The 24,453-nt window shown below is 41.9% G+C and overlaps 1 protein-coding gene across 3 annotated transcripts in view; it reads left to right on the top strand.

The window, feature by feature from the left end:
* The window catches only part of ITSN2 (intersectin 2), a 100,491-nt gene that overhangs the window by 62,317 nt on the left and 13,721 nt on the right, over positions 1-24,453 (top strand). For 2 of the 3 annotated variants that reach the window (XM_028140324.2, XM_028140334.2), the window contains 2 exons: positions 585-681; positions 1,115-1,306. In XM_028140324.2, coding sequence (XP_027996125.2) covers positions 585-681; positions 1,115-1,306 — 289 coding nt within the window. Of the gene's footprint in view, positions 1-584; positions 682-1,114; positions 1,307-3,600; positions 6,840-24,453 lie in introns of those variants that run through there. The other variant, XM_028140331.2, reaches the window with a different exon arrangement.

The raw sequence follows: 24,453 nt of genomic DNA, 5'->3' as shown, positions 1-24,453 counted from the left end.
CATGGATTAAGGGGGGACTACTGTATTATACTCATGGTTACAGTTTATTACAGCAAAAGGATGTAGATTAAAATTAGCCAAGGGAAAAGATGTACGGAGCAGGATCAGGAAGGTTCCAAACACAGAGCTTCCAGCTGTTCTCTCCCAGTGGAGTCCTGATCAGCACTAACTTCTCCTTGCAACAATACCCTCAGATACTGCCAACCACAGGAGCTCACTTGAGCCTTGGTGTCCAGAGTGTTATGGGGGCTCTATCACATAGACATGGTTGGCTGCCTGTATGGCTGAACTCAGTCTCCAGTCTCTCCAGAGGTTGAGTTCTTACTACGTGACCCAGAGCACCCACCATAAATCACATGGTTAAGACTGTCTGGCATGGTCAAGGCCCCAGGTAAACTTAGACACTCATCAGTCATGACATTCCAGAGGTTTAAAGATGACCTCCCAAGAGCCAAAGACAAAAACCAGACCTTTCTTTGAGCAAGGTTAAATTCTTTACTGCACAGGATTTTTTTTTTTGCATGTTTATGTCTCAGTAATTTGTTTTAATCTCATCTTTCATACTCCTTTTGCTAATTTTACAGGCCAGAGGCAAAAAGAGACAGAAAGGATGGTTTCCTGCCAGCCATGTTAAACTTTTGGGTCCAAGTAGTGAAAGAAATACACCTGCCTTTCATCCTGGTATGGAATGAGTTAACTTGCGTTTCATCATAGAGAATTTTTGTTAAAACTCGCCAGCTTCTCAGAATAGCTAACTCTGAAAAGTATTAATAGTTTGTCCTTTCTAGAGAACTTCCTTTCTAAAAAGTTCTGTGTAGAAACAGCCAACTGTTAAATGAATACTTGAACCTCTTCACTCCTTAAAGTTTCTCAAAGTGGAATTACTGTGCCATCAGACTTAACGTGAAGCAGTTCACTTAGCTTTTTAACTGTCGTTTGGAAAGGATAGTGTTTATAAAGCAGAATGGCCAAAGGAGGGTGAGAGAGAGCCACCAAAGGGCAGTTTTAGGCAGGTTTAGCATCTCATGTTAGAGTAACTTATATCCTGGGGGATTTTGACAGGTGAGCCTGTGGGAATCATTAATTTGTTGTCTTGTTTTTCTTTTTCTGGTAGTGTGTCAGGTGATTGCTATGTATGACTATGCAGCGAATAATGAAGATGAGCTAAACTTCTCCAAGGGACAACTTATCAATGTTTTGAACAAAGATGATCCTGACTGGTGGCAGGGAGAAATCAATGGGATGACTGGTCTCTTCCCTTCAAACTATGTGAAGATGACGACAGACTCAGACCCAAGTCAACAGTGTGAGTAAATCAAACTATTTGCCCCTCAACTAGTGCAAAAGCTCTCATCTACAACACTGCACTTATTGCTGTTCCGGGTCATACGTTAAAATCGGCACTCTGAGCAAATGTATATGAATGTTTAAAGTAAGAAAATGCCAAAGGAAATTTTTCACAATTCAGAACTTATATGGCTTTATTTTAAATATTTGTTTCCTAGCTTCAGACCTTGCTATTAGACTTCATCTGAAAAACGTATCATTCTTTTATGGGTTCTTTGGTATGACCGCAGTCTATACTGCAATTTCCCTTTACCACCATCCTTGCAGCGGGCAGTGGTCTTTTTCAGTTTAATAAAGAGTAGATAGTAAGTATCCTACTTACCTATTAAAAATTACCCTTTTAGTGTATGTGCTATTAATTTTGCCATCTTTGCATTTATTTCCCACATATTTACTGTACATATCATTTAGTTATAGATAAAAATGTGAAAACTATTTAAATTGACTGTTTTTAAAACTCTCCTTAGATGATTATTTACATGGGTGCCTCATGCCACAAGAGGTACATGAATCAAGATCTATTTCACTGTTTTTAGAATAAGGGTCCAGATCTCTAAGTGTGATATTTGGTATTACATCAAATTATCTAGCCTTTTTAAAAATATATATATTTTATTGATTTTTTACAGAGAGGAAAAGAGAGGGATAGGGAGTTAGAAACATCGATGAGAGAGAAACATCGATCAGCTGCCTCCTGCACACACCCTACTGGGGATGTGCCCGCAACCAAGGTACATGCCCTTGATCGGAATCGAACCCGGGACCTTTCAGTCTGCAGGCCGATGCTCTATCCACTGAGCCAAACGAGTTAGGGCTATCTAGCCTTTCTTATATTTGACAGTAAACATGAATTAATAGTAAATTAGAGAACAAACAGTACTTGGACATACTTTTACCTTTATAAAATGGATGTCACTGTCCTCCATCTTTTGGATTTTTTTTTTTTTTTACAAAATATTCATGATTTATATTTTTATACTTTTTGAGGAATTATCTAATAAATTTAACCTTTCATTATAATTTAGTTTTTGAAAGGATATAAATGGTAACCCAGTCAAAGCTGAGATATTCTTACAATTCAGTGCAAGTATTGCGAATTTCTTTTATACTATAATTTTGAAATATTCATGCATTATTTTTACTTTGGAGCTTGTAAAGATAGTCCTCACCCAGAAGACTTTCCTTTAGATGACACAATTAAATTTCCCAGTTTGGAGGTGGGAGGAGTCCAGTTCTTTATGGTTTGAACATCCCCAAATATATCTCAGGGTTTCGGGAGAAACTTGGGTTACCTAAATGAATGACCATTTTAAGCGCTGCGGATGGTTTGGCAGTTTTGGGTGCTTGCCAGTTGACGTGATCAATCAGGAATGCCTGAGGCACCTTTCCGGAATCAGAGAGAGGAAGAAGCTTTCCCGCTGGGTCTGGAAGAGCTGTGGCTAGTGATCCTGGGGCCATTCCGTATGTTCGTACATTTGGCTTTTATAGTGTCTATGATGTAAACCAGGCGTCCTCAAACTACAGCCCGCGGGCCACATGCGGGTGTTTTTGCCATTTTGTTTTTTTACTTCAAAATAAGATATGTGCCGTGTGCATAGGAATTTGTTCATAGTTTTTTTTTAAACTATAGTCCGGCCCTCCAACGGTCTGAGGGACAGTGAACTGGCCCCCTGTTTAAAAAGTGTGAGGACCCCTGATGTAAAGTGATGGTTGTCCAAAGGTTTCGTTGTTGTTGTCGATCTTTTTTTTCTGTGGTGGGACACTTTTTCCAATTAAGCCGCTCTAAGGAATATAAAGAACAAATAAAAGCTGTTCGAAAGGAAGAACAGCCAGGCGTGTATGAGTCAGTGAAAACTGGTTAAATTTTAGATTACCATTTGCATTTCTTGGGCCCTTAGAAGTATTATGTTCATTTTCTTATGTAATTAGGATATAGTCAGTGCCGCATAACGACATTTCGGTCAAAGACAGACCTTGTATGTGCCGGTGGTACACCATGTAGCCTAGATAGTAGGCTATACCATCTGTGTGTAAGTGCGCTTTGTGATGTTTGCACAATGATGAAATCGCCTGATGTTGCATTTCTCAGGAAGGATCCCCATCGTTAAGCGGCGCATGACTGTATTTTTTAAAGGTTGAGAATAGTAATAATTCAGATTTGTTACTAGTTGATGTTGCATGTTATTAGTCAAATTTTTTCTCACCCCTTAATTTGCTTTATGTTCATTTTATTCCTCATTTTTCTTTTTATAGGACCCAATGTTGTCTTCCAGTGTGAAAGCACCCCAGAGACCCACTATCCAAGTTTGACTCTAGCGTGGAGGCAGGGCAGGCAGCCCTGATCAAATATCTCCTACACAATCCGTTAACTTCAGTTCGAATGTTAGAGCCACTTGTGATTATTTCTTTGTGTTTCTAACTTACAGTTAACATTTATTTGTAACAAATTAAAGGATAGTGGGTCTTTGTGTGGCTTTCCCTGCTGTTCACTCTGGCATCCTTTAGCATTTTCCTTCTTTTTTCATTTGGCAATTGTAGGTCATTAGCATGCACATTGAGTTTTCCCCTACATGGTGGGAATTCAAACACACAAAGACCCACTATTTGCACAAACTGTTCTCGCTGGTTTGGAATGAGCTGCCATGCTTTTCTAATGTTATCGCAACTTGTATATTGATTACAGAATTCAGATAAAATTTGCTTATGTTTTGCTCTTATGTTTGATCTAATCCTAATTACAGTGAGCTCTTAATTGGTTCAATGTGTGATTTGTCCCCAGATATGCAGTGTTTAATTTGTTGCTTTCAATATGCCACTATTCAATTTGTTAAATTTGTTAAAGGCCAAGAACTGGAAATAACCTTTTATGTATTTTCTGTGTATTTGGGGGTAGAAGCAATAACACTTTGGGGGAGCTTTTCTTATCTCAGAAGGGGACAGTGGCCGGCCATCAGTATGTGCAGAATGGGACATGTTCCATCTGTTGAGCTGCCCAGGAATGAGCACAGTACTGTGGTAGTGACCTTGGATCTTTGTGCTCTGGACATGAAGATACTACATCATGTCCTGCAGCAGTTAGTTGTCACTTCTTCATTAATGACCTAGCAATGTATTAATTTGGGGTAATGAAAGGCTCTGGTCACTGACCCTGAGATAGGAAACTTTCCCTAGCTTAGACCGAGTATTTATATCTACGATACATTTTAAAGTCAAAATTCATGTTATCTATTTTAATTAGGTGACCACATGTCCCAGGTCACAAAAAGACACTGGTTGACATTCTTCTTAATATATTTAGTAAAGGTCATAAGGAATCTATGAAGAGTTTAAATGCCTCTGAAGCAGGCAAACAGGCAGCTCTGTCTGCCTAGTCAAGAATGAATTCGGGTGAAGGAGAGGTATGTGTGCTGGCGTTCCTCCATGTCCACAGAGTGCTTTGAGGGTAGAAGATTGACTTTACCAGCCAGAATTCTCTGGCTAATCTCTATTCAACCACACTGGCTACTTGGGCACAGGATTTTATTTTTTCTTGAATGGAAACACTTTAAAGATGCTAAACATTATTAAAAACTAGTAAATGTGAGAGTACTTAGCTAAAACAAAAAGGTGTTTTAGTGGACAGTATTAAACTTTGAAAATCAATGAGAAGCTTATGCAATTTATAATGTTTACAAACTGCAGTGCAATCTACTGTTTATGAATGTCAAAGTATTATCAGGAAACGTGTACATACAGTCACAGTCTTATTTCCTCACAGAGTTCTTTAGGAGTGAAATATGTTTTTATATCTTTGAGTTTAAGTTAAAAACATATTTTGTGCAATATTTATGTTGATGTGCCTATACATTATGAATGAATGATTTCAGTTATACATTGCCTAAATCATAACTTTACAACACTTGAGAAAGAATCAACAGTTTAGTTAGAACTTCACAAAGTTCAAATGTCTGTGTTCCAAAATAATTCACGTTATTGGGATGTGTGGTGATATGTATGCGTGCTCCCGGGGGTAGGGAGTTGTAATTATCAGACCAGCTCAATTTTTAGTATTTGGCATCATCATGATACTTTTTAAAAATATGACATTAATAGAAAGCAATAATACCACTTTACAGGTGGAATAATAGATACACCTGTAGTCAATAAAAGGGATAGTACAAAGGTTGTGTTGTTGTGAATTCAACCAATCCTCCAAATTGTACAGATTACTTGGCCTTGCTTTTTAATGTTATGAACTTTCTGCTTTTGCACCTTTAGTTGGGTTCAGATTAAGGACAGTTACTTTAAGTCCATTATAAACCCTGAGATTAGAAATCAGACCACTGATAATTAGCCACATGACTTAGTATAACATTTCTGTATAATTATTTTTTGCATATGGACTTACGTAATATATTAATGAATTATTTCAAAGGTATTTTCTAGTGCAGATCATTCACTTTTACACTGATGAAGTTTATTAAGAATGACATTCAGGTAGAGCTTAGCATCTGTAGTCAATTTGAAAAGAATGTATTCAAAGGTACCTATGGACTAAATTGCATAATGACATATTTAAGCTAAATGTCAGTCTGGGAAATGTATTTACTGTATTTACTGAAATACCTCTCTTTGTGTAGGTATTTTGTCATATATTTGAGAGAAAGCTAAATATAAAGGAAATAGATGACATATAATAACCTGACGTTCTTAAAAGTGCATGCAATCCTTTGCGATACCTCATATTCTGCCACATATTTGCTCTCTTCCTCATTCAGTATGAGGCAGCTTTCAATTTACTTAGAAAGCAATGTTAGAAGGAAAGAATTTTAAAGTGGGAACACCACTGAATAAATCTGAACTCTGTAGGAAGTAAAGTTTATTTTAAAATTGTAGTATGTGATAATCATTTTTAAGTATGTGATCAAATCTAATGGGTTTTCCAGCAGTAAAAAAATCAGTTCTAAAACCAAACCTGATTTTTTAGAAAATTTATCAGTCTTACCCATTGTAGAGTTTCCTCGAAAACTTTATCTTAAAGTGTCATTTTAAAATAATATAACTATTAAAACAATGTAACTGCTATTTTAGTGTTCTAAAATACAGTGTGAATACGGATAGCTTTAAGTAAAGAAAATGGAGGAAGGAAAAGTAGAGAAAGAAATGCCAATTCCAGTCAAAGCTTTATTTGCCAAATTTTTCTTAGAATGAATTTTACGAAGTTACAAATTCTTGTAAATAGAATCTATAATGGAAATTCTGAGAGACTTTTGCCTAGAGTGGCATTGTTGGATGCTGCTGTGATGCTACTGTAATGTAATAAATTATTAAATTGTTGCAAAGTGCTGTTTTTTGCCTTAAATTTTTATTTTGTGTGTCTTAAAAACTATAGTATCAAAGGTATTAAGATTGTGCAAATGCTGGGCACGCTTGGCATGAGGTTATCTGTTTTTATTTTTACAAAGTTGTAATATAACTATGCAAGTGTGTTTATTAAAAGGACACAAACTACATTACTTGTATTGTGTATTTCTTTGGAAGCATCATTTAAAACTTATTTTTTGTTGTTTATAAGTAGTCATGATTGAATTTCTTAGGAATTTTTCTTTTTCCTTAATGTAATCTCTGGATACAGGCCAATGAATTGCTTTATATTTTATCGGGGGAAAAAGAAATTTTTAAGTGGTCAAGATTGAAGTAGTTTGAACCTAGACAATCATAATTTATTTCAAAAGCAAAAGAAATTTTGATTTGAAAGTAAAGGAAAATGTCTAGGGTAATACTCTACTCTGTTACTTATAATTTTTACTGCAGCTTTTTTCTAAAAAGATTAGAACGAATTTACAAGTTGATAGTCATTGCAAATGTAGTTAAGACATTTTAGTACAAAGGACGTCTATATAAAAGAAACTGCAGTGAATGCTTAAACAGTATTACACCTAAGTGATCAAGTTGCTGATTTCACCTCTACTGAAAAAAAAAGAAAAGAAACATCAAAATTCAACCCATCCATCAATGTTTGGCATAAATAACCTCTTTCCATAAAAACCTTTCTGCATCTCCGGAAAGTTAATCAACTAACGTGTATTGAGCATTTGCGTAAGGCCAAGATGTTACAGTATGCCCAGAATATGGAAATGAGTGTGGGATGGTCCTAGCCTCAGGGAGTACCTAGCTCTGTGAGAGGCACATAAGCAGGTACTTACTAGACACCAAGAGAGTACAGAGAAGGAATACCTGATTCAAGCATTGATTGGTGAATTAGAGAAGACTTCCTGGAGGAGGCAACTACCAGATCCCTAAGTAGGAGTACACCAGATTGGAGGGTGGAATGGTGGAGAGTATGATAAAGACACAGCATAGGTGCAGGAGCGGGGAGGTGTGGTTATAAGCAGTTCATTAATGCTAGAGGGGAAGTGCAAAGCCAGGAACAGGGAAGCTCCTGAGGCTAAATCAGAGATTCAGGAGCTTGGCTGCTCTTTGTAATCACCTGGGAAGCTTAATAAAGATATCGATGTCTGACTTAAATGGCCTAAAGAGGGCCCTCAGCATGGGGGTTTTTATTAGAACTCATCAGATGATTTTTTAAAAAACATTCTTATTGATTTCAGAGAGGAAGGGAGAGGGAGAGAGAGAGAGAGAAACATCAATGATGAGAGAGAATCATTGATTGGCTGCCTCCTGCACGCCCCCCACTGGGGATGGAGCTGGCAACCTGGGCATGTGCCCTGACCGGAAATCAAACTGTGACCTGGCTCATAGGTCGACAGTCAACCACTGAGCCACGCCAGCTGGGCTCACCAGATGATTCTGATACGAAGCCAAGGTGGAGAAAAAGTGACGAAACAGTTAAGAATTGTTTTTGAGGGGAAATTGGCAGGAGTTGGGGATTGGTGGGATGTTTGGGCAAGTGGAAGCATCAGTATCTTGGTGACAGAGTGAATAATGGTGCCACCAACTGCAGTAAAGAATCAGAGTTGGGGAAGAAGATGAGTTTGGTTTTGACCACCAAGTTCCTGTGGGACATTCAGGTAGGATTGCCCAGCAGGCAGTCAGATATAATTAAGACATACAGCATCAGATGTCCATCAGCTGGGGGGATGAATAGGATGGTGGTTGAGCCAGTAAAGGTAAATGAGATAACGGGGAGAAAATCAGACCCATGGAAGGTATTAGCAGTTAAGCGTTGGATAGTGAAAGAAACCCATGGAGACAGGAAAGCGGTTCCAGGAGAACAAAGATTATTGTGTTAATATTGCCACCATCTATATATATAAAAAGCTAATATGCAAAATGTCCCCTCGGGAGTTCGACCGGGAGACCTGGAGTTCGATTGCTCACTATGATGTGCGCTGACCACCAGGGGGTGGCGTGGAACGAAGGGAGGCTCTGGCCCGCAGCCGGAGGGCCCTGATCAGCCCTGATGGCCTGCCAGGACTAGGGACCCTACCCGTGCACGAATTTTGTGCACTGGGCCTCTAGTTTTTTTATAAAATGAAGTCTGGCTGCACAGCCATTACTCATAACAGTGAAAAGAAGGAACATGCTTTTTATTGAGTACTTACTAGTCTAGGTACTTGTCTAAGGTCCTCAAATGTATTACTTCATTATTATTTTCTTTTTACAGATATGGAAATTAAAACCAATTCAATTACTTGTCTACGGTTAGATAGCTAGTAAGTGGTGGAGCTGGCTCCAGTGGTCTGGCTCCAGAGTCCATGCTCTTAACCTCTACACTAATGTAGAGTGTGCCAACATTGCCATCATTTCTATAAGAATGAAGTTTCTGCAGTCCAACCATCACTTGAACCAATGAGAAGGAAAGAGGGAAAGTCTGACTGCATGCACAGAGTTTTCTCTGCAAAATCTATACACAGAGAAGAGACAATGAAGCAACAACTGCATATAATAAACAAGGATAGGAATCTATAGGAATAATACCTAGAAAGATAAAGCTGAACAAAATCACTTTTTTCAATAACAGCTTTATTGAGATGTAATTTATATACCATACAATCCCCCCAGGTTATAATTCAGTGGTTTTCAGTATATTCACAGAGTTGGACAACCATTACCACACTTACATAACATTTTCATCACCTCAAAAAGAAACAATATACCCTTTAGCTTTCACCCTCCTATCTTCCTGTGCACCCCCACTCCAGCCAGAGGCAACCACTAATAACCTACTTACTGTCTCCATATGTTTGCCTATTCCGGACATATTATAAAAATGGAATCATAAAATGTGGAGGTTATTTGTATTTGGCTTATTTCACTTAGCATAATGTTTTCTAGATACAGCCATGCTGCAGCGTGGACCAGTACTTCATTCCTTCCTATGGCCAAGTAATATTCCATTGTATGGATGTACTATATTTTGTTTCTTCATTCATTAGTTGATGTATGTTTGGGTTGTTTCTACTTTTTTGTTATTACAAATAATGAACATTTGTGTACATGTTTTTGTGTGGATCTATGTTCCATTACTCTTTAGTACATACCTAGGAGTGGAATTGCTGGGTCAAATGGTAATTCTATATTTAACTTTTCTAGGAACTGCTCGACTGTTTTCCAAAGTGGCTGTACCATTTTATATTCCAACCAGCAGTGTTATAAGGGTTTCTGTTTCTCCACGTCCTTGCCACCACCTGTTATTATCTGACTTTGTTAAAGCCATCCTTTTGGGTGTGAAATGACATCTCATTGTGGTTTTGATCTGCATCCTCTTGATAACTAATGATGTTGAACATCTTTTCATGTGCTTTTTGGTCTTTTGTATATCTTCTTTGGAGAATTGTGTGTTCAGGTCCTTTGCCCATCTTTTAAAAATTTTTTTCTTTATTGATTAAGGTATTACATATGTGTCCTTATCCCCCCATTGTCCCCGGATGCTTCTCTGTCTCTGGATCTGTTTTTGTTCATCAGTTTATGTTGTCCATTATATTCCACAAATGAGTGAGATCATGTAACATTTATCTTTCTCTAATTGACTTACTTCACTTAGCATAATGCTCTTCAGCTCCATCCATGCTGTTGCAAATGGTAAAAGTTCCTTCCTTTTTACAGCAGCGTAGTATTCCATTGTGTAGATGTGCCACAGTTTTTTAATCCACTCATCTGCTGATGAGCACTTAGGCTGTTTCTAAATCTTAGCTATTGTAAATTGTGCTTCTATGAACATAGGGGTGCATATATCCTTTCTGATTGGTGTTTCTAGTTTCTTGGGGTATGTTCCTAGAAGTGGAATCACTGGGTCAAATGGGAGTTCCATTTTTAGTTTTTTGAGGAAACTCCATACTGTTCTCCACAGTGGCTGCACCAGTCTGCATTCCCACCAGCAGTGTACGAGGGTTCCTTTTTCTCCGCATCCTCGCCAACACTTGTCGTTTGTTGATTTGCTGATGATAGCTGTTCTGACAGGTGTAAGATGATACCTCATTGTCGTTTTGATTTGCATCTCTCAGATGATTAGTGACTTTGAGCATGTTTTCATATGTCTCTTGGCCTTCTGTATGTCCTCTTTCAAAAAGTATCTATTTAGGTCTGTTGCCTAATTTTTGATTGGGTTATTTGTCTTCCTTTTGTTAAGTTGTATGAGTTCCCTATAAATGTTGGAGATTAAATGCTTATCAGAGATAACATTGCTTTGCCCATTTTTAAATTGAGTCATTTATCTTCATAATTGCTTTTTAAACTTTTTTAAAACAAGAACAACAAGTTTTGAAAGATGTGCTTAAGAGAGATGTCTTAATGCTGTTGTCAGAAGGAAAAATTACTTAAAGAATTGATAAAATCAGCCCTGGCAGGTTTGGCTCAGTGGATAGAGCATCAGCCTGTGGACTAAAGGATCCCAGGTTCGATTTCAGTCAAGGGCATGTATCTCAGTTGCAGGCCCCCGGCCTTGGTCAGGGCTCGTGTGGGAAGCAACCAATCGATGTGTCTCTCTCACATAAATGTTTCTCTCTTTCTCCCCATTCCTTCCACTCTCTCTAAAAATCAATGGGAAAATATCCTAGGGTGAGGATCAACAAAAAACGAGAGAGAGAGGAGGGGGGAGGGAGGGAGAGAGAGAATATCAGAGAGTGGTAAAATGAGCATAGTAGGAGCATTGCTTTAAATTCTGGCTCTACAGACTCACCCCGCTGAGCCTTAGCCCCCTCTATGTAATGAAGATAGTGATACATACATTGCAGATGAGACTTAAGGGACTTTTAGAAGCACTAGTTCAATGTCTAATACATAGATACTAGAGATAACAGCTAACAGTTACTAAGCATCATCTGTACACCAAGCAGTAGACAAAGCACTGTAGGTATGTGTCTGGGTTAGTAATTGGCGGAGCTGGAACTCAGGTCTGGATCCAACTCCAAAGCTTGTGCCCTTAGCCATCCCCCATTAACTGGGATGGGAGCTGCTGTTACTCCAGATTACAAAACAGAACAATCATCCATTAATTCCAACATAGAGGTGAGAAGAGAGTAAGGAGAATTAACTGCTTTAAATGAACCCAGGCTGGTCAAAGTACTGGGAAGATCTGCTACTGGACCCCTGTGTCACCAGTGGGTCATGTCAACCACCATGAAATCATAGTCAGGTAATGCTATAGAATCGTGTCCTGAACGCAGCAGTTTGGGGTGGAGTGTCCAGTTATCCTATACTAGAGGTCTGGTGCACGAATTCATGCACCTGTGGGATCCCTTGGCCTCGCCTGCGGGATCAGGCCAAAACTGGCTCTCTGACATCTCCTGAGGGGTCCTGGATTGCAAGAGGGCTCAGGCCAGGCCGAGGGACCTCACCGGTGCACGATTGGGGCTAGGGAGGGACTCGGGAGGTTGGCCAGCCAGGGAGGAACCACAGGAGGGCTCCAGGGTGTGTCCAGCCTGTCTTGCTCAGTCCCAATCGGCTGCCCCAGCAGCAAACTAACCTTCCAGTTGGAGTGTCTGCCCCCTGGTGGTCAGTGCACATCATAGTGAGCAGTGAGCAGCCTTAGAATATCATTAGTGTACTAGAGGCCCAGTGCATGAAATTCGTGCACGGGGGCGGGAGGTGAGGGGGGTGTCCCTCAGCCCAGCCTGCACCCTCTCCAATCTGGGACATCCCTCTCAAAACCCAGGACTGCTGGCTCCCAACTGCTCGCCTGCCTGCCTTCCTGATTGCCCCTAATTGCTTCTGCCTGCCAGCCTGATCACCCCCTAACCACTCCCCTGCCAGCCTGATTGTTTCCTAACTGCTCCCTTGCCAGCCTGATTGCCCCTAACTGCCCTCCCCTGCAGGCCTGGTCACCCCTAACTGCCTTCCCCTGCAGGTCTGGGTCCTCCCCCCCCCAACTGCCCTTCCCTGCAGGCCCGGTCGCCCCCAACTTTCCTCCTCTGCCGGCCTGGTCACTCCTAACTGCTCTCCCCTGCAGGCTTGATCGCCCCCACCTGCCCTCCCTTGCAGGCCTGGTCCCTCCCAACTGCCCTCCCCTGCTGGCCATCTTGTGTCCAGATGGGGGCAGCCATCTTGTGTGTTGGAGTGTTGGTCAATTTGCATATTACTCTTTTATTAGATAGGATAAAGGTCTGGTGCACGGGTGGGGGCCAGCTGGTTTGCCCTGAAGGGTGCCCCAGGTCAGGGTGGGGGGTCCCTTGGGGCGTGGGGCAGCCTGGGCGAGGGGCCTGTGGTGGTTTTCAGGCCAGCCATGCCCCCTGGCAACCCAAGCGGAGGCCCTGGTATCTGGGATATATTTATCTTCTACAATTGAAACTTTGTAGCCTTGAGCGGAGGCCAGGGCAGGTGGAAAGCTTGGCTTCCTCCATCGCCAGGGAAACCCAAGCCTCCTGTTTGCTCCATGGCCACAGTCATTTTTGTTGGGATTTATTTATCTTCTATAATTGAAACTTTGTAGCCTTGAGTGGAGTCCAGGGTCAGCCAGGATGTGCGGGAAGCTTGGCTTCCTCCATTGCCGGGGAAACCCAAGCCTCCTGCTCTCTTCGTGGCTGCAGCCATCTTGGTTGAGTTAATTTGCATACTCACTCCTGATTGGCTGGTGGGCGTGGCTTGTGGTGTAGTGGAGGTATGGTTAATTTGCATATTACTCTTTTATTAGATAGGATTATACTTTGATTGGTTGAATGGATAACTGGACGACTAGACACTTAGCATATTAGACTTTTATTATATAGGATAATAAAAGGCTAATGTACCAATCGACCGAACGTCGGAATGACTGGTCGCTATGATGCGCACTGACCACCAGGGGGCATATGCTCAACGCAGGAGCTTCCTCCTGGTGGTCAGTACACTCCCACAGGGAGAGCACCGCTCAGCCAGAAGCTGGGCTCACAGCTGGTGAGTGCAGCACTAAGGATGTCCGACTGCAAGAGGACGCAGGCCAGGCTGAGGGACACCCCCCGCCCCCAGTGCATGAATTTCATGCACCCAGCCTCTAGTGTAGTCATAAACAAGTTGAAATTATGGGTTGTATGATCATACCATTGGGGAAAATTAGGGATGTGTAGGCTATTCAGTAATACTGATTTAAAAATATATATGTATATGTGTATATGAAACTCCTATTGCCCCAGAACAGTACTGTATTCATAAATGTACTGATACAAACTGCTGAAGTATGTGGAACAGTAGGTTTGAATTTGCCTATTAGAAGCTACTGATTACGTGTTGGACAGAGGAGAGGTCTATGTAAGGGACCAGTATGTCACTTAGACACAAAAAAGAGTTAACGGAGAGTAAAGGCCCTATTGGCTTTTTCGGTGTCTTTGAGCTATTGGGCATTCAGAATATTTATACTAAACCCTTTTATCTTCTAGAATTCAGTTAAGCAAATCTAAGACCAGGTTAATCTTATACATGCTATCGTCAATGGTTTGCCTCCAAAAGGGTTGCAATGTAAGTCCATTTAAAATGGCCTGGCATTTCAAAGTGTAAGACTTGACTCAAGAGACCTAGATTTAGGGATTTGGTAGCTCTGAATTCTGCGGTAAGTCACTTAACCACCAAGCTTCAGATTCTCCATGTATGCGTACAATAGGGATCAGAGTTAGATCAGATATTCAGAGGATTGGTCAAAGGTTGTGGATTGTCATACCCAGGTTGGTAACAGTTATGTTTATTGTTAGAACTGAAAGTTCTGTGTTGGGTGAGCATGAAGAAACTCCTGTTTCGTGACATCTCTTCATAATACTCCATATTCTTGAGTAGCACATTAATTCCCTTGGTTGAGCTGGTGATCTTACTCTGGCAGACTAGGAGGGATACAGGTATCAGCTTGAACCAACTGCTTTCTGACGCCAAGTCTTCTTTGTCTACCACTGGGAGGTCTTTGCTTCTTTCAGGCTAATGATGTTTCACCATAGATTTAAAAATAAAAACAAATTTCTTTATCCACTTGCATTTATCAACAGAGTTGATTTGGGAAGTTCTAGAATTTTTTTTTTAAATTGTGAAGCCCAAATTTATTTCTATTTTAAAGTGCTCAAGAGACTTTTAAAAGGCCCAAAGGCATCCCGGTTTAATTTAATTAAGATCATCCTGAGATGGTGTCCGTCCATTTCTCCTTTAGTGAGGCATCAATTTGATCCTTGTTAATGAAACACCTCGTGGCAATTTCTTATGACTCCAAGTTATCTGTCATAAATGGCCATCAGGTTATGAACGATGAGAAACGCAATAGCATAAATAATCATAAAACATCTGCAGATTCTACTTGAATATCCTTTCTGCATTATTCTTCACCACCAGGCCCCGTGATTATCAGTTTGAGTAGCAGAGACCATGATGAGTGTCACCTGCAAAGACTGGTATTAAGTACAGCTCTTTCAGAACAGAAACCAGCAAACGCCCTTCAAGATGAAACCCAACGATAGCCTGATAACTTGCTTTCTGTTGGTCCGCAGCATTAGAATGCAATACAGACTTCTTCCCTTTTTCATGCTTAAATGAGCAGCCTAACACCTGATGACGGTGAACTTGACAGGCATCAAAAAAGGCACAGGAGTTTAAAACATGGTTCACGAATTATTTAAATTTCCAAAACAAAATCACAAATATCTGTATGTCTTCCTGGTGGCAGCATGTTACCTGGTACATAGCTTGCACTCAGTAGATATTTGCCAAGTGAATAAAAGGCTATTCTTTCATACAACAAGGATAGCCAGCCCTAACCGGTGTGGCTCAGTGGATAGAGTGTCGGCCTGCGGGCTGAAGGGTCCCAGATTCGATTCCGGTCAAGGGCATGTACCTTGGTTGCAGGCACATACCCAGTAGGGAGTGTGCAGGAGGCAGCTGATGGATGTTTCTCTCTCATCAATGTTTCTAACTCTCTATCCCTCTCCCTTCCTCTCTGTGAAAAATCAATAAAATATGTATTTTTTAAAAACCAGGATAGCCAGTAGTTTTCTAGTGCCCTGATAAAACTTCAGTATTAAAGGCAGCCTTCAGAAAATGCACAGTTTAGTCATCTGGATTTACTGTTAAAAGCTTGTCCTTCCACTGAGCTTAAACACAGTGAGATTGAAAACCATTATGTGATACTCCAGCTGCTTACTTTGGGGCACACAGAGAATCGCTTTATTCAGGGGCGGTGCTCTCCTCAAAGTGGACAAGGACTTTTCAGGACTTGATGACATAATCTGAACAAGACCTCTTTGTACTATTCATCACAAATCGTCTTTTGTCCTTTACCTTTTGGAATCTTTGCAGACCTCTCTCCTCTCCTTTCTTAAGCATTCCGCTCGCCTCTTGTTCTTGCTTGCGCTGTGACCTAGAACGGTTGCTCCCAACTATAGTGGGACAAGTTTCACAACCATTATACATTATTCATAATTTTTTCTCTCGGCCTCCACAGCCTAACACAAATGTTGGGGGTCTTGTGGCCCAGCACACCACTAATTGTTTCTCTGGAACTTTGACCCGATAATAACCATGATCTCTCATTTTTCTTACTTCCCCATTCTTCCTGTCTACCAGAAAGGACTTTCCAGGAAGTTCTCATCATTCTCACTGCCCAAAGTTAATAGCGATATACTGTCTCCCACAGCTCAGAATTTACCTTCATATCACATCCTACAAATACTTGTTGAAGATCTGCCATGCATCAGACACTGGGATACAGCAAATTGTAAAATAGGCCATTGAGTAGGGTAAGACAGAAAACAAACAAAATGAGGAAGTATGTAGGGTCTTAGAGAAATAAAGCAGGCTAGGGAACGGGAATGCTGGGGAGGGCATGAAAGCCTATTCTGTCTTCTGTTAATGAGGCCTCCCCTGCTGCTCCTTTATATTTTGTACGTCTGTAGCTTTTCGCAGCCCTGGTCACATTTCTGTAACTTGATGCGTTAGGTGTCTTTGTAAACAGCATCTGGCTGAAAGTTTCAGTTCAATCTAGAACAAGGATGTCAAACTCAAAGGCTCACACAGGCCAAATAAACAAGGTTTAAGTTGATGTGGGCCGGAAAAAAATCAAAAGCTTCAATTCTCATAGAAACGTAGGTTTATGTCAATAGAGACATGCTGAATACAAAGGGCCGAAGTAAATGAGTCATCATTAACATAAAATAATAGAACCTTTTAATAAAAATTAGTATTTTTTCTTGAACATTAACTTACCAGACACTGAATAACTGCACAAATTAGTAAGTGTAATGCAAATAAAGCTATTTTTGTTGTTCTCCGAAAGCAAAATATTTCCTGTTGCGCACACCAAACAAGTCAGTCCAAGACTAATGACGTGGCTATCGGCTGCTAAAATATTCGCTGCTAGTATTAGTGGAGAGAAATGGTGTGCCAGCGCGTAAGGCATGTAAGGGAAATGAATGCAACATGATTATAGTAATCAGTCATTAGCGAACGTTGTAGTTCATTATTAATAATAATGTATAACAGGATATTACAAAAATTAAGCTACAAAATTTTTATTAAAATGTTTCCTACATACCGTTATATTGGCTGGGCTGCAAAAATATTCATTGTGGGCCACGAGTTTGACATGCTTGATCTAGAATGTCTTTCAACTGACAGATTTAAGCTATTTATTCTATAGAAATATTTACTACTTTTATTTATATTACCTTATTGTATATTTTGTTTATCATGCATATTCTTTGCTTTTTTTTCAAAATTCACCTTGAATTTTATCATTATTATTATTTTATACTGTCAATAATTGTTTTGATTTTTCATATATTTGCTAGTTTTTTTGTTCACCATTTCTTTTTCTTTTTTTTAAACCACTCCTTACATCTCTTTTTTTCCTTCTTATTCAGTTTCCTTCTTCACAAAATACAATTTTTAATAGTTCCTTTAGTCACATCTATGAGTGGTAAATGCTCTCAGACTTCGCCTGGAAATGTCTTTATTCCTCCCTCATCCATGATAGTCTAATTAGAATTCTAATTTGACAGGTTTTGTTTTTTTCTCAACACCCCCTATTGTTGGCTCAAGAAATAAACAACCATTCTAATTGTTGTTCTTGTGTAGTTATTTTGCTTTTGCTTTTTGTTTTAATTTTTTCTTCCTCCTTAGTGTTTTGCAGTCTAAGGATCCCCACCACCAAAATCAGGAGTCATTGTTCCTCCTGAATCTGTGGGATTATATCTTTCATTGGTTCTAGAAAGTTCTCAACCATTGTAATTCAGTATGACCTCTTCCCATTCTTTCTATCCTCCCCTCCTAGATTCCTGTTAGATTTTGTTGGGCCTTGTTATTCTGTCGTGTGTGTGTGTGTGTGTGTGTGTGTGTGTGTGTGTGTAATCTTAAAGAGAGGAAGGGAGAGAAACATCGATGTGAGAGCTAATCATCAATCGATTGCCTCCTGCATGTGTCCTGACCTGGGATTGAACCTACCACCTTTTGGTGTGCGGGATGACACTCCAATCAACTGAGCCACACCCGCCAGGGCTGTCCTCTGTTTTATGTTTTCTGTCTTTTAATCTATTTTATATTTTCTATCCTTTTGTCTAAGTAATTTCTTCAGCTCTGTTTTCAGATTTACTAATTCTTCAGATGTGTTGGATTTATTAATTTATTATTTCCATGATAATGTTTGCCATTTTTATTCACTTATATTTCAAATCTGCCTATCCCTTTTATCGAATCTGCTTAGGGTTTACAAGCCCTTCATATATGTCCTTTTTTTTTTTAAATATATTTTATTGATTTTATTACAGAGAGGAATAGAGAGTTAGAAACATCAATGAGAGAGAAACATGGATTAGCTGCCTCCTGCACACCCCCCATTGGGGATGTGCCCGCAACCAAGGTACATGCCCTTGACCGGAATTGAACCTGGGACCTTTCAGTCCGCAGGCTGATGCTCTATCCACTGAGCCAAACCGGTTTCGGCTTTTTTTTTTTTTTTTTTTTTTTTAATATATTTTATTGATTTTATTACAGAGAGGAATAGAGAGTTAGAAACATCGATGATAGAGAAACATCGATCCATATATGTCTTGAGTTATTTTAAACATACATATTTTATATTTTTATCCTATATTTTGTTCTATATCTTATGTTCTTGGGGTTCTGATCCTCATTTTTTTATTTATGGTGGATCATTTGTTGTTTTTTGTAGTTTTTAACTTTAACTCACCTTTAGTGAGAGTTGGTTTTTCTGTGTAAGTCCTGTGTGACCAAGGCTACAAGAGCAGTTGTACATTTTCTTTGGCCAAACACCTAAGGGTATCACCAATTTTTGTGTTAACAAAGTCCCCAATCTGAAGTGTGGAAAGAGAAGAAACTTTATTCAAATGAACAGTTTGCAAACTAGAGGAATGCAACCTCCAGGGACATTGAAAGTGCACTTTATCAAAATGAAGGGAACTCTGCTTTTTAGAGAGAAAGTTCCCACCTTGTTTCCTGATTGGTCCATTTTGATGCAAATGAGGAATCAAAATACCACAATTCTGATAGTTCCAAATAGCATGGTTCTGATTGGTTGGAATCATGCATTCTGATTGGTCAGTGTAGATGCAAATGAGGATATTGCCACACAGTTCCCATTGGATGGGCAGATCTCAGCCCACTGGTCAAGAGAGGACACTGGGAAGTGCTTTGTAACAGTTGGCTCAGACAGCAAGAGCACAGTGCGGAGGCCGAAGGCTCAGTCCATAGCTTTTCCCTGAAATGCAGTGTGGGTGAGTGGCCTCTGTAGAGTGGCTGCTAGACCCTCGTTAGGAATGTGTGCCCAGTTAACCACAAGCTGTCTTTGGAAGATATATTTCTTCTCCAGGCCCACAGGTGCTGATTCATCAGTTAAGGACTTCTTGAACTTCAAACGTGTGTGAATTGCAAGCCCGGCATTTCTATTCTTTACCAAGCAGAGGCTAAAAGTTTTCTTATAATCTGGCAAGAGATTTTTTTTTTTTTCCCTAGTCTGCCCTGTAGTCTTCAGTCTCCTGCTGGAGCCTTCTCTCATTGGGCAAACGCAGGCAGACACCAGCTAAAATAGAGCTTACAAAAGCAGCCTGCGGGGTTGGCCTTCGTGCAGGAGCAGAGCAGGGGAAAGGTGAGAAGTGGGGAAAATATTTCCTGACCTCTGCTAAGTTTGAAATAAAAGAATCGTGTTAGACACAGTCCCGAGCTGCATTGGGAGAGCCAGGCATACCAACAGTATACAGATGAACTACAAGTTACATCTTGTGAAGTGTTAAAATACAGACACAAACCAGTACCATCGAAACACCAAGGAGAGGCAGTCTGGCGTAAGTGAGACGGGATGAGAAAGGTTTCCCAAAGTAGGGTCCCGTGAGCCGCACCGTGAAAGGTGAGTAAGACGGCTCCGTGCAGAGGACTGTGTGTGAGGCCCATCCTGAGGAAGGGGCTCAGGCCCGGGTGGCTGAAAGGTGGTGGTGGCTGCATGGTGGAGACTCTGGGTGCCACCAAGCGAGAGCTTCATCCTGCAAATAACAAGCCAGTGAGCATTCTGTTCGGTATGAACATAACAAAACAGTAAGAAACGTTGCAGCTGGCTTGAGCTGTTCAATAAAAATATAAGTCACAAATGCAACCCCAAATGTAATTTAAAAATTCCCAGCAGCCACACTAAAAAAAAGTAAGAAACATTCATGAAATTAATATTTTTTTCTTAACCCAGTATTATCCAAAATGTTAGCATTTCTATTTTTTTAGTTTTTTATTTGCATTTAAATTTTTTTTTCAATTACAGCTTACATTCAGTATTAGTTTGGTTTCAGGTGTACAGCGTAGTGGTTAGACAACTGTATACTTTACAGAGTGTCCCGCTGATATTTCCAGTACCCGCCTGGCACCATATACAGGTATTACAATAGTATTGACTGTAGTTCCTATGCTGTGACTGTTTTGTAACTACCAATCTGTACTTCTCCATCCCATATTAACTTTTTAACATGTGATCAGTAGGAGTATAGTGGTTCTCAACCTTTCTAATGCCGCGACCCTTTAATACAGTTCCTCAAGTTGTGGTGACCCCCAACCATAAAATTATTTTCGTTGCTACTTCATGACTGTAATTTTGCTACTGTTATGAATTGTAATGTAAATATCTGTGTTTTCCGATGGTCTTAGGCTCTACAGTCGTGACCCACCGGTTGAGAACCGCTAGCAGGGTCGCCTAAGACCATCGGAAAACACAGATATTTACATTACGATTCATAACAGTAGCAAAATTACAGTCATGAAGTAGCAACGAAAATAATTTTATGGTTGGGGATCACCACAACATGAGGAACTGTATTAAAGGGTCTCGGCATTAGAAAGGTTGAGAACCACTGCGCCTGGGTTTTTTGTACGAGGTCTTTGTACCTGCTCTGTTTGGCCGGCCACAGTCCGAGTGCTCCACAGTCACACGTTGCTACGGCTGCCGTATTGGGCAGTGCAGGAATAGAGGATGGCACAGGTGTATTCTGCCCACAAACTAACTCCTCGGTTCTCAAAAGGCACTTCCCCTCTCCTCCAGAAAGAGGGGAAGACTCGGGTTCATCAAACATAAATGATTCTGAGGGCAGGGCCCTCCCGGGGGAATACCAGTCTGCAGCGTTGTCCGCGTTTATTGGACTCCCGGGGGGAGCAGGGAGCCTGGGGGCAGGCAGAGGCGCAGGCACAGAACGAAGCACCATGGTGACGGGAGTCACAAAGGCTGGGGGGCGGGACTCCTCCGGGTGTCCGTGCTGTGGGCAGGAGGAGGAGGTCACTGGATTTGGTAATGGCAAGGTCACTGTTCCCTTCACCAGGGCAGTGTCCATGGAGCAGGGGCCCAGAAGCCAAAGTCCTCGAAATTGGTAAAGTGACAGGGCGAGCTGGGGGATTGGCCGTTTGGCAGTGAGACCAGAGAGAGGGTGCCTGAGGAGGGAGCGGGATTGGAGGACGGGTGCTTGTTTTAAACAGGGGGGTAGGGGGGACACTTCCCCGCATGTCTGGGCGAAGAAGGAACCCGTGGGTACTGACCGTGGAATTGTGAGCCTGGGGAAGGGTCCTGCAGGAGAGGGCCGGTTAAGGATGCTGGCTTGAGGAAGAAATAGACAGTCTCATCCCTAGACACAGGAAGGAAGTTCAGGGGTGCGTGAACACGGAGGGAGAGGGCGGGAAGGGGAAGGGGCATCTTCCCTAACATCAGAGGTAAGAACATCTAAAGTGAAGGTAGGGGTCGGGAAACTTGAACAGAGAATGGAAGTTTGTAATGACATGTGCAAGATTTCCCCACCAGTCACCCCGATAAAGCTAATGTCACATACACTGCGTGGCCAGATTATTATGACCACCTGACGTTTGTAGGCAAATTAGCCGTACACTGCATCGTATGGGACATGGAAGCCGAAGGCCTGTTCGAACACCTTTGCTGTCTGCAGTTACCAAGATAAAACGTCTCCAATTCGCACAGGGACACAAGGATTGGACAGTCGAGCTTTGGGGAAAAGTCATGTGGTCCGATGAATCACGTTTCCAGGTGCATCATGCAGATGGCAGAGAATTTTGTGGAAACAGCATGAAAGCATGCACCCCACATGCATGAGTACAACCCTTCAAGCTGGTGGAGGCAGTGTTATGGTTTGGGGCATGCTTTCCTGGCATGATTTGGGCCCTTTAATTCATGTGGAACAACGTCTGAATAGAACAACATACCTAAGTATCGTTGCTGATCAAGTTCATCCTGTCATGTTGATGGCGTATGGCAATGGAGATGGCTTCTTCCAACAAGACAATGCGCCATGCCACGGTGCTCGTGTTGTGCAGGAGTGGTTTCAAGAACATGAGGGAGACTTGACCTTGCTTAGGTGGCCCCCACAATCACCAGATCTCAATCCAATTGAGCATGTGTGGGACGAAGTTAAAAGAGCCATCAGGCAGCTGGTTCCACAACCATCAAATCTCACAGAACCGGACAGTGCTATTCATCAGGCATGGCGTCAGATTCCTCGCATCACCTTTCAACATCTCGTGGAGTCAATGACAAGAACAATTACAGCAGTATTGAAGGCAAAAGGTGGCCCAACGAAGTACTGATGGGGCGGTCATAATAATCTGGCCACTCCGTGTATGTCCCAGCCTTAGAAACGATCAAATATCCGAGACTTTCCCTATTATTCTGAGGTGCAGAACAGATAGAGAGGCCGATGCTGGTGGGTATAATGTCATCGTTCCCCAAAGCGTGGCACACGCTGCGTGTCCAGGTGGCACACAGCAGTGGCATGCAGAACAGCACCCGAGAGGACTCACTTTAATGGTCATTTATTTCAGTGACTACTGGAGGAGACATAGCCAGTGCATCCAATCCATGGCTCCCTAGAAGGTTAACTCCACATGAGTGAATGTGGAGAAAACGGTTAGGTAAATAATAGTAGAGACGGAACATGGGTGTGCGGAATGCGAGTGACCAAACTTGTGAAATTCTAGTGTAAGAGAGGAGGTCGCCTTAGACTAAGGTCACCTTACCTTAGACTGTTCTGCTGGCTTCCATCGGAGTCGGCTGGCAACTCGGACCCACGACCCGGACCACATCAGGGTCAGAAGCATTCCGCTCCGCCAGGTGTCATCCCGGTCTGCTAGGCACCTGTCTGCCCTGCTGGTCCAGAACCTCAGTCGTTCCTGCGGTTCTCCCTGGCGGAACAGAATAAAATACGGCCCTCGGGGAAGCTGGGTAATTTTGAACCTGACAGAGGCACTGTTTTCTTCCTGGTAGCACCAAACCGGCCTTACTCAATTTTTGTTGTACTGTGGGAGTGCTTTTTTTTTAAGCTGTTGGCAACGTGTGCAGAAAATAGAACAGCTGCCTTCGTTATAATGACCTGTAAGCCCCATCTGTACAAAGTCTGTAAATAGTCACAGGCCACCAGAAAGAGGAAGCCCCTTTAAAATTAGCCCAGTCTGACCCTGGCGTTTTCTGCCTCTGTGGCGTTGTCCGTGGGTTCCCAGTGCCGGCCAAGCACTTCCCCAGGCTGTCCAGACGCTGCCCCTGTCCACCTGGGCACTGCCCAAGGCTGCCCCTTCCTCCCGCCGCCCTCCCTGATTGCCGCTCCTTCAGAGAGCACCCACGCCTCCCTCACTTCCTCTCTCCAGCTCTTAGATCTGCACCTCGTGCTGCTTGGTGCTGTCGCTGTTGGGTACCGCCTGCTTTTTCTTTGTCTGAGGAGGCCTTGCTGAGCTGCTTCCCCTGCCGCCGTGCAGAAGCTGCTTACTGACTGGTTCTGGATCCTGTCACGCCCCAGTCTGACATTTGGTTCAGCCCCATGTGCCTGTAAAGTGACCCACCTCTCACCCTGACGTGAGGCGGCTCGTGTGGGTCCCAGACCACCAGTCCTCTGTCCCAGAGGGTTCAGCGGTCTTGTTGAGAACCAGTGGCTGCTGGGAACTGTAGGTTTCCTGGCGTAGCACTTGACTTTGAGAAATCTACAGAAATGTTTCTCAGACATTTTTTAAGCAGCAGCTCACAGTGAGAAATACATTTTCCATCCCCACGTATGTCCCTACCTACAATTTTTCAGAGAACAATGCTTGCCAGTGCTTGCACGTGACAGCTTCTGTCTACAAAACTCAACGGGTATCATGACCCCCCGGGAGCTCAGGGCCTGTGGTTTGACAAACACTGGTCCGAAGCGTGTGATTCCTTTCATCATTCCAGTGTCTTTGAAAATGTCTTGAGACGGTGAGACT

The sequence above is a fragment of the Eptesicus fuscus genome, chromosome 16 (assembly GCF_027574615.1).
Source record: "Eptesicus fuscus isolate TK198812 chromosome 16, DD_ASM_mEF_20220401, whole genome shotgun sequence".
Lineage (NCBI taxonomy): Eukaryota > Metazoa > Chordata > Mammalia > Chiroptera > Vespertilionidae > Eptesicus > Eptesicus fuscus.
Note: the sequence above shows the minus strand (reverse complement) of the source record. Positions and strands in the feature narration are given on the sequence as shown.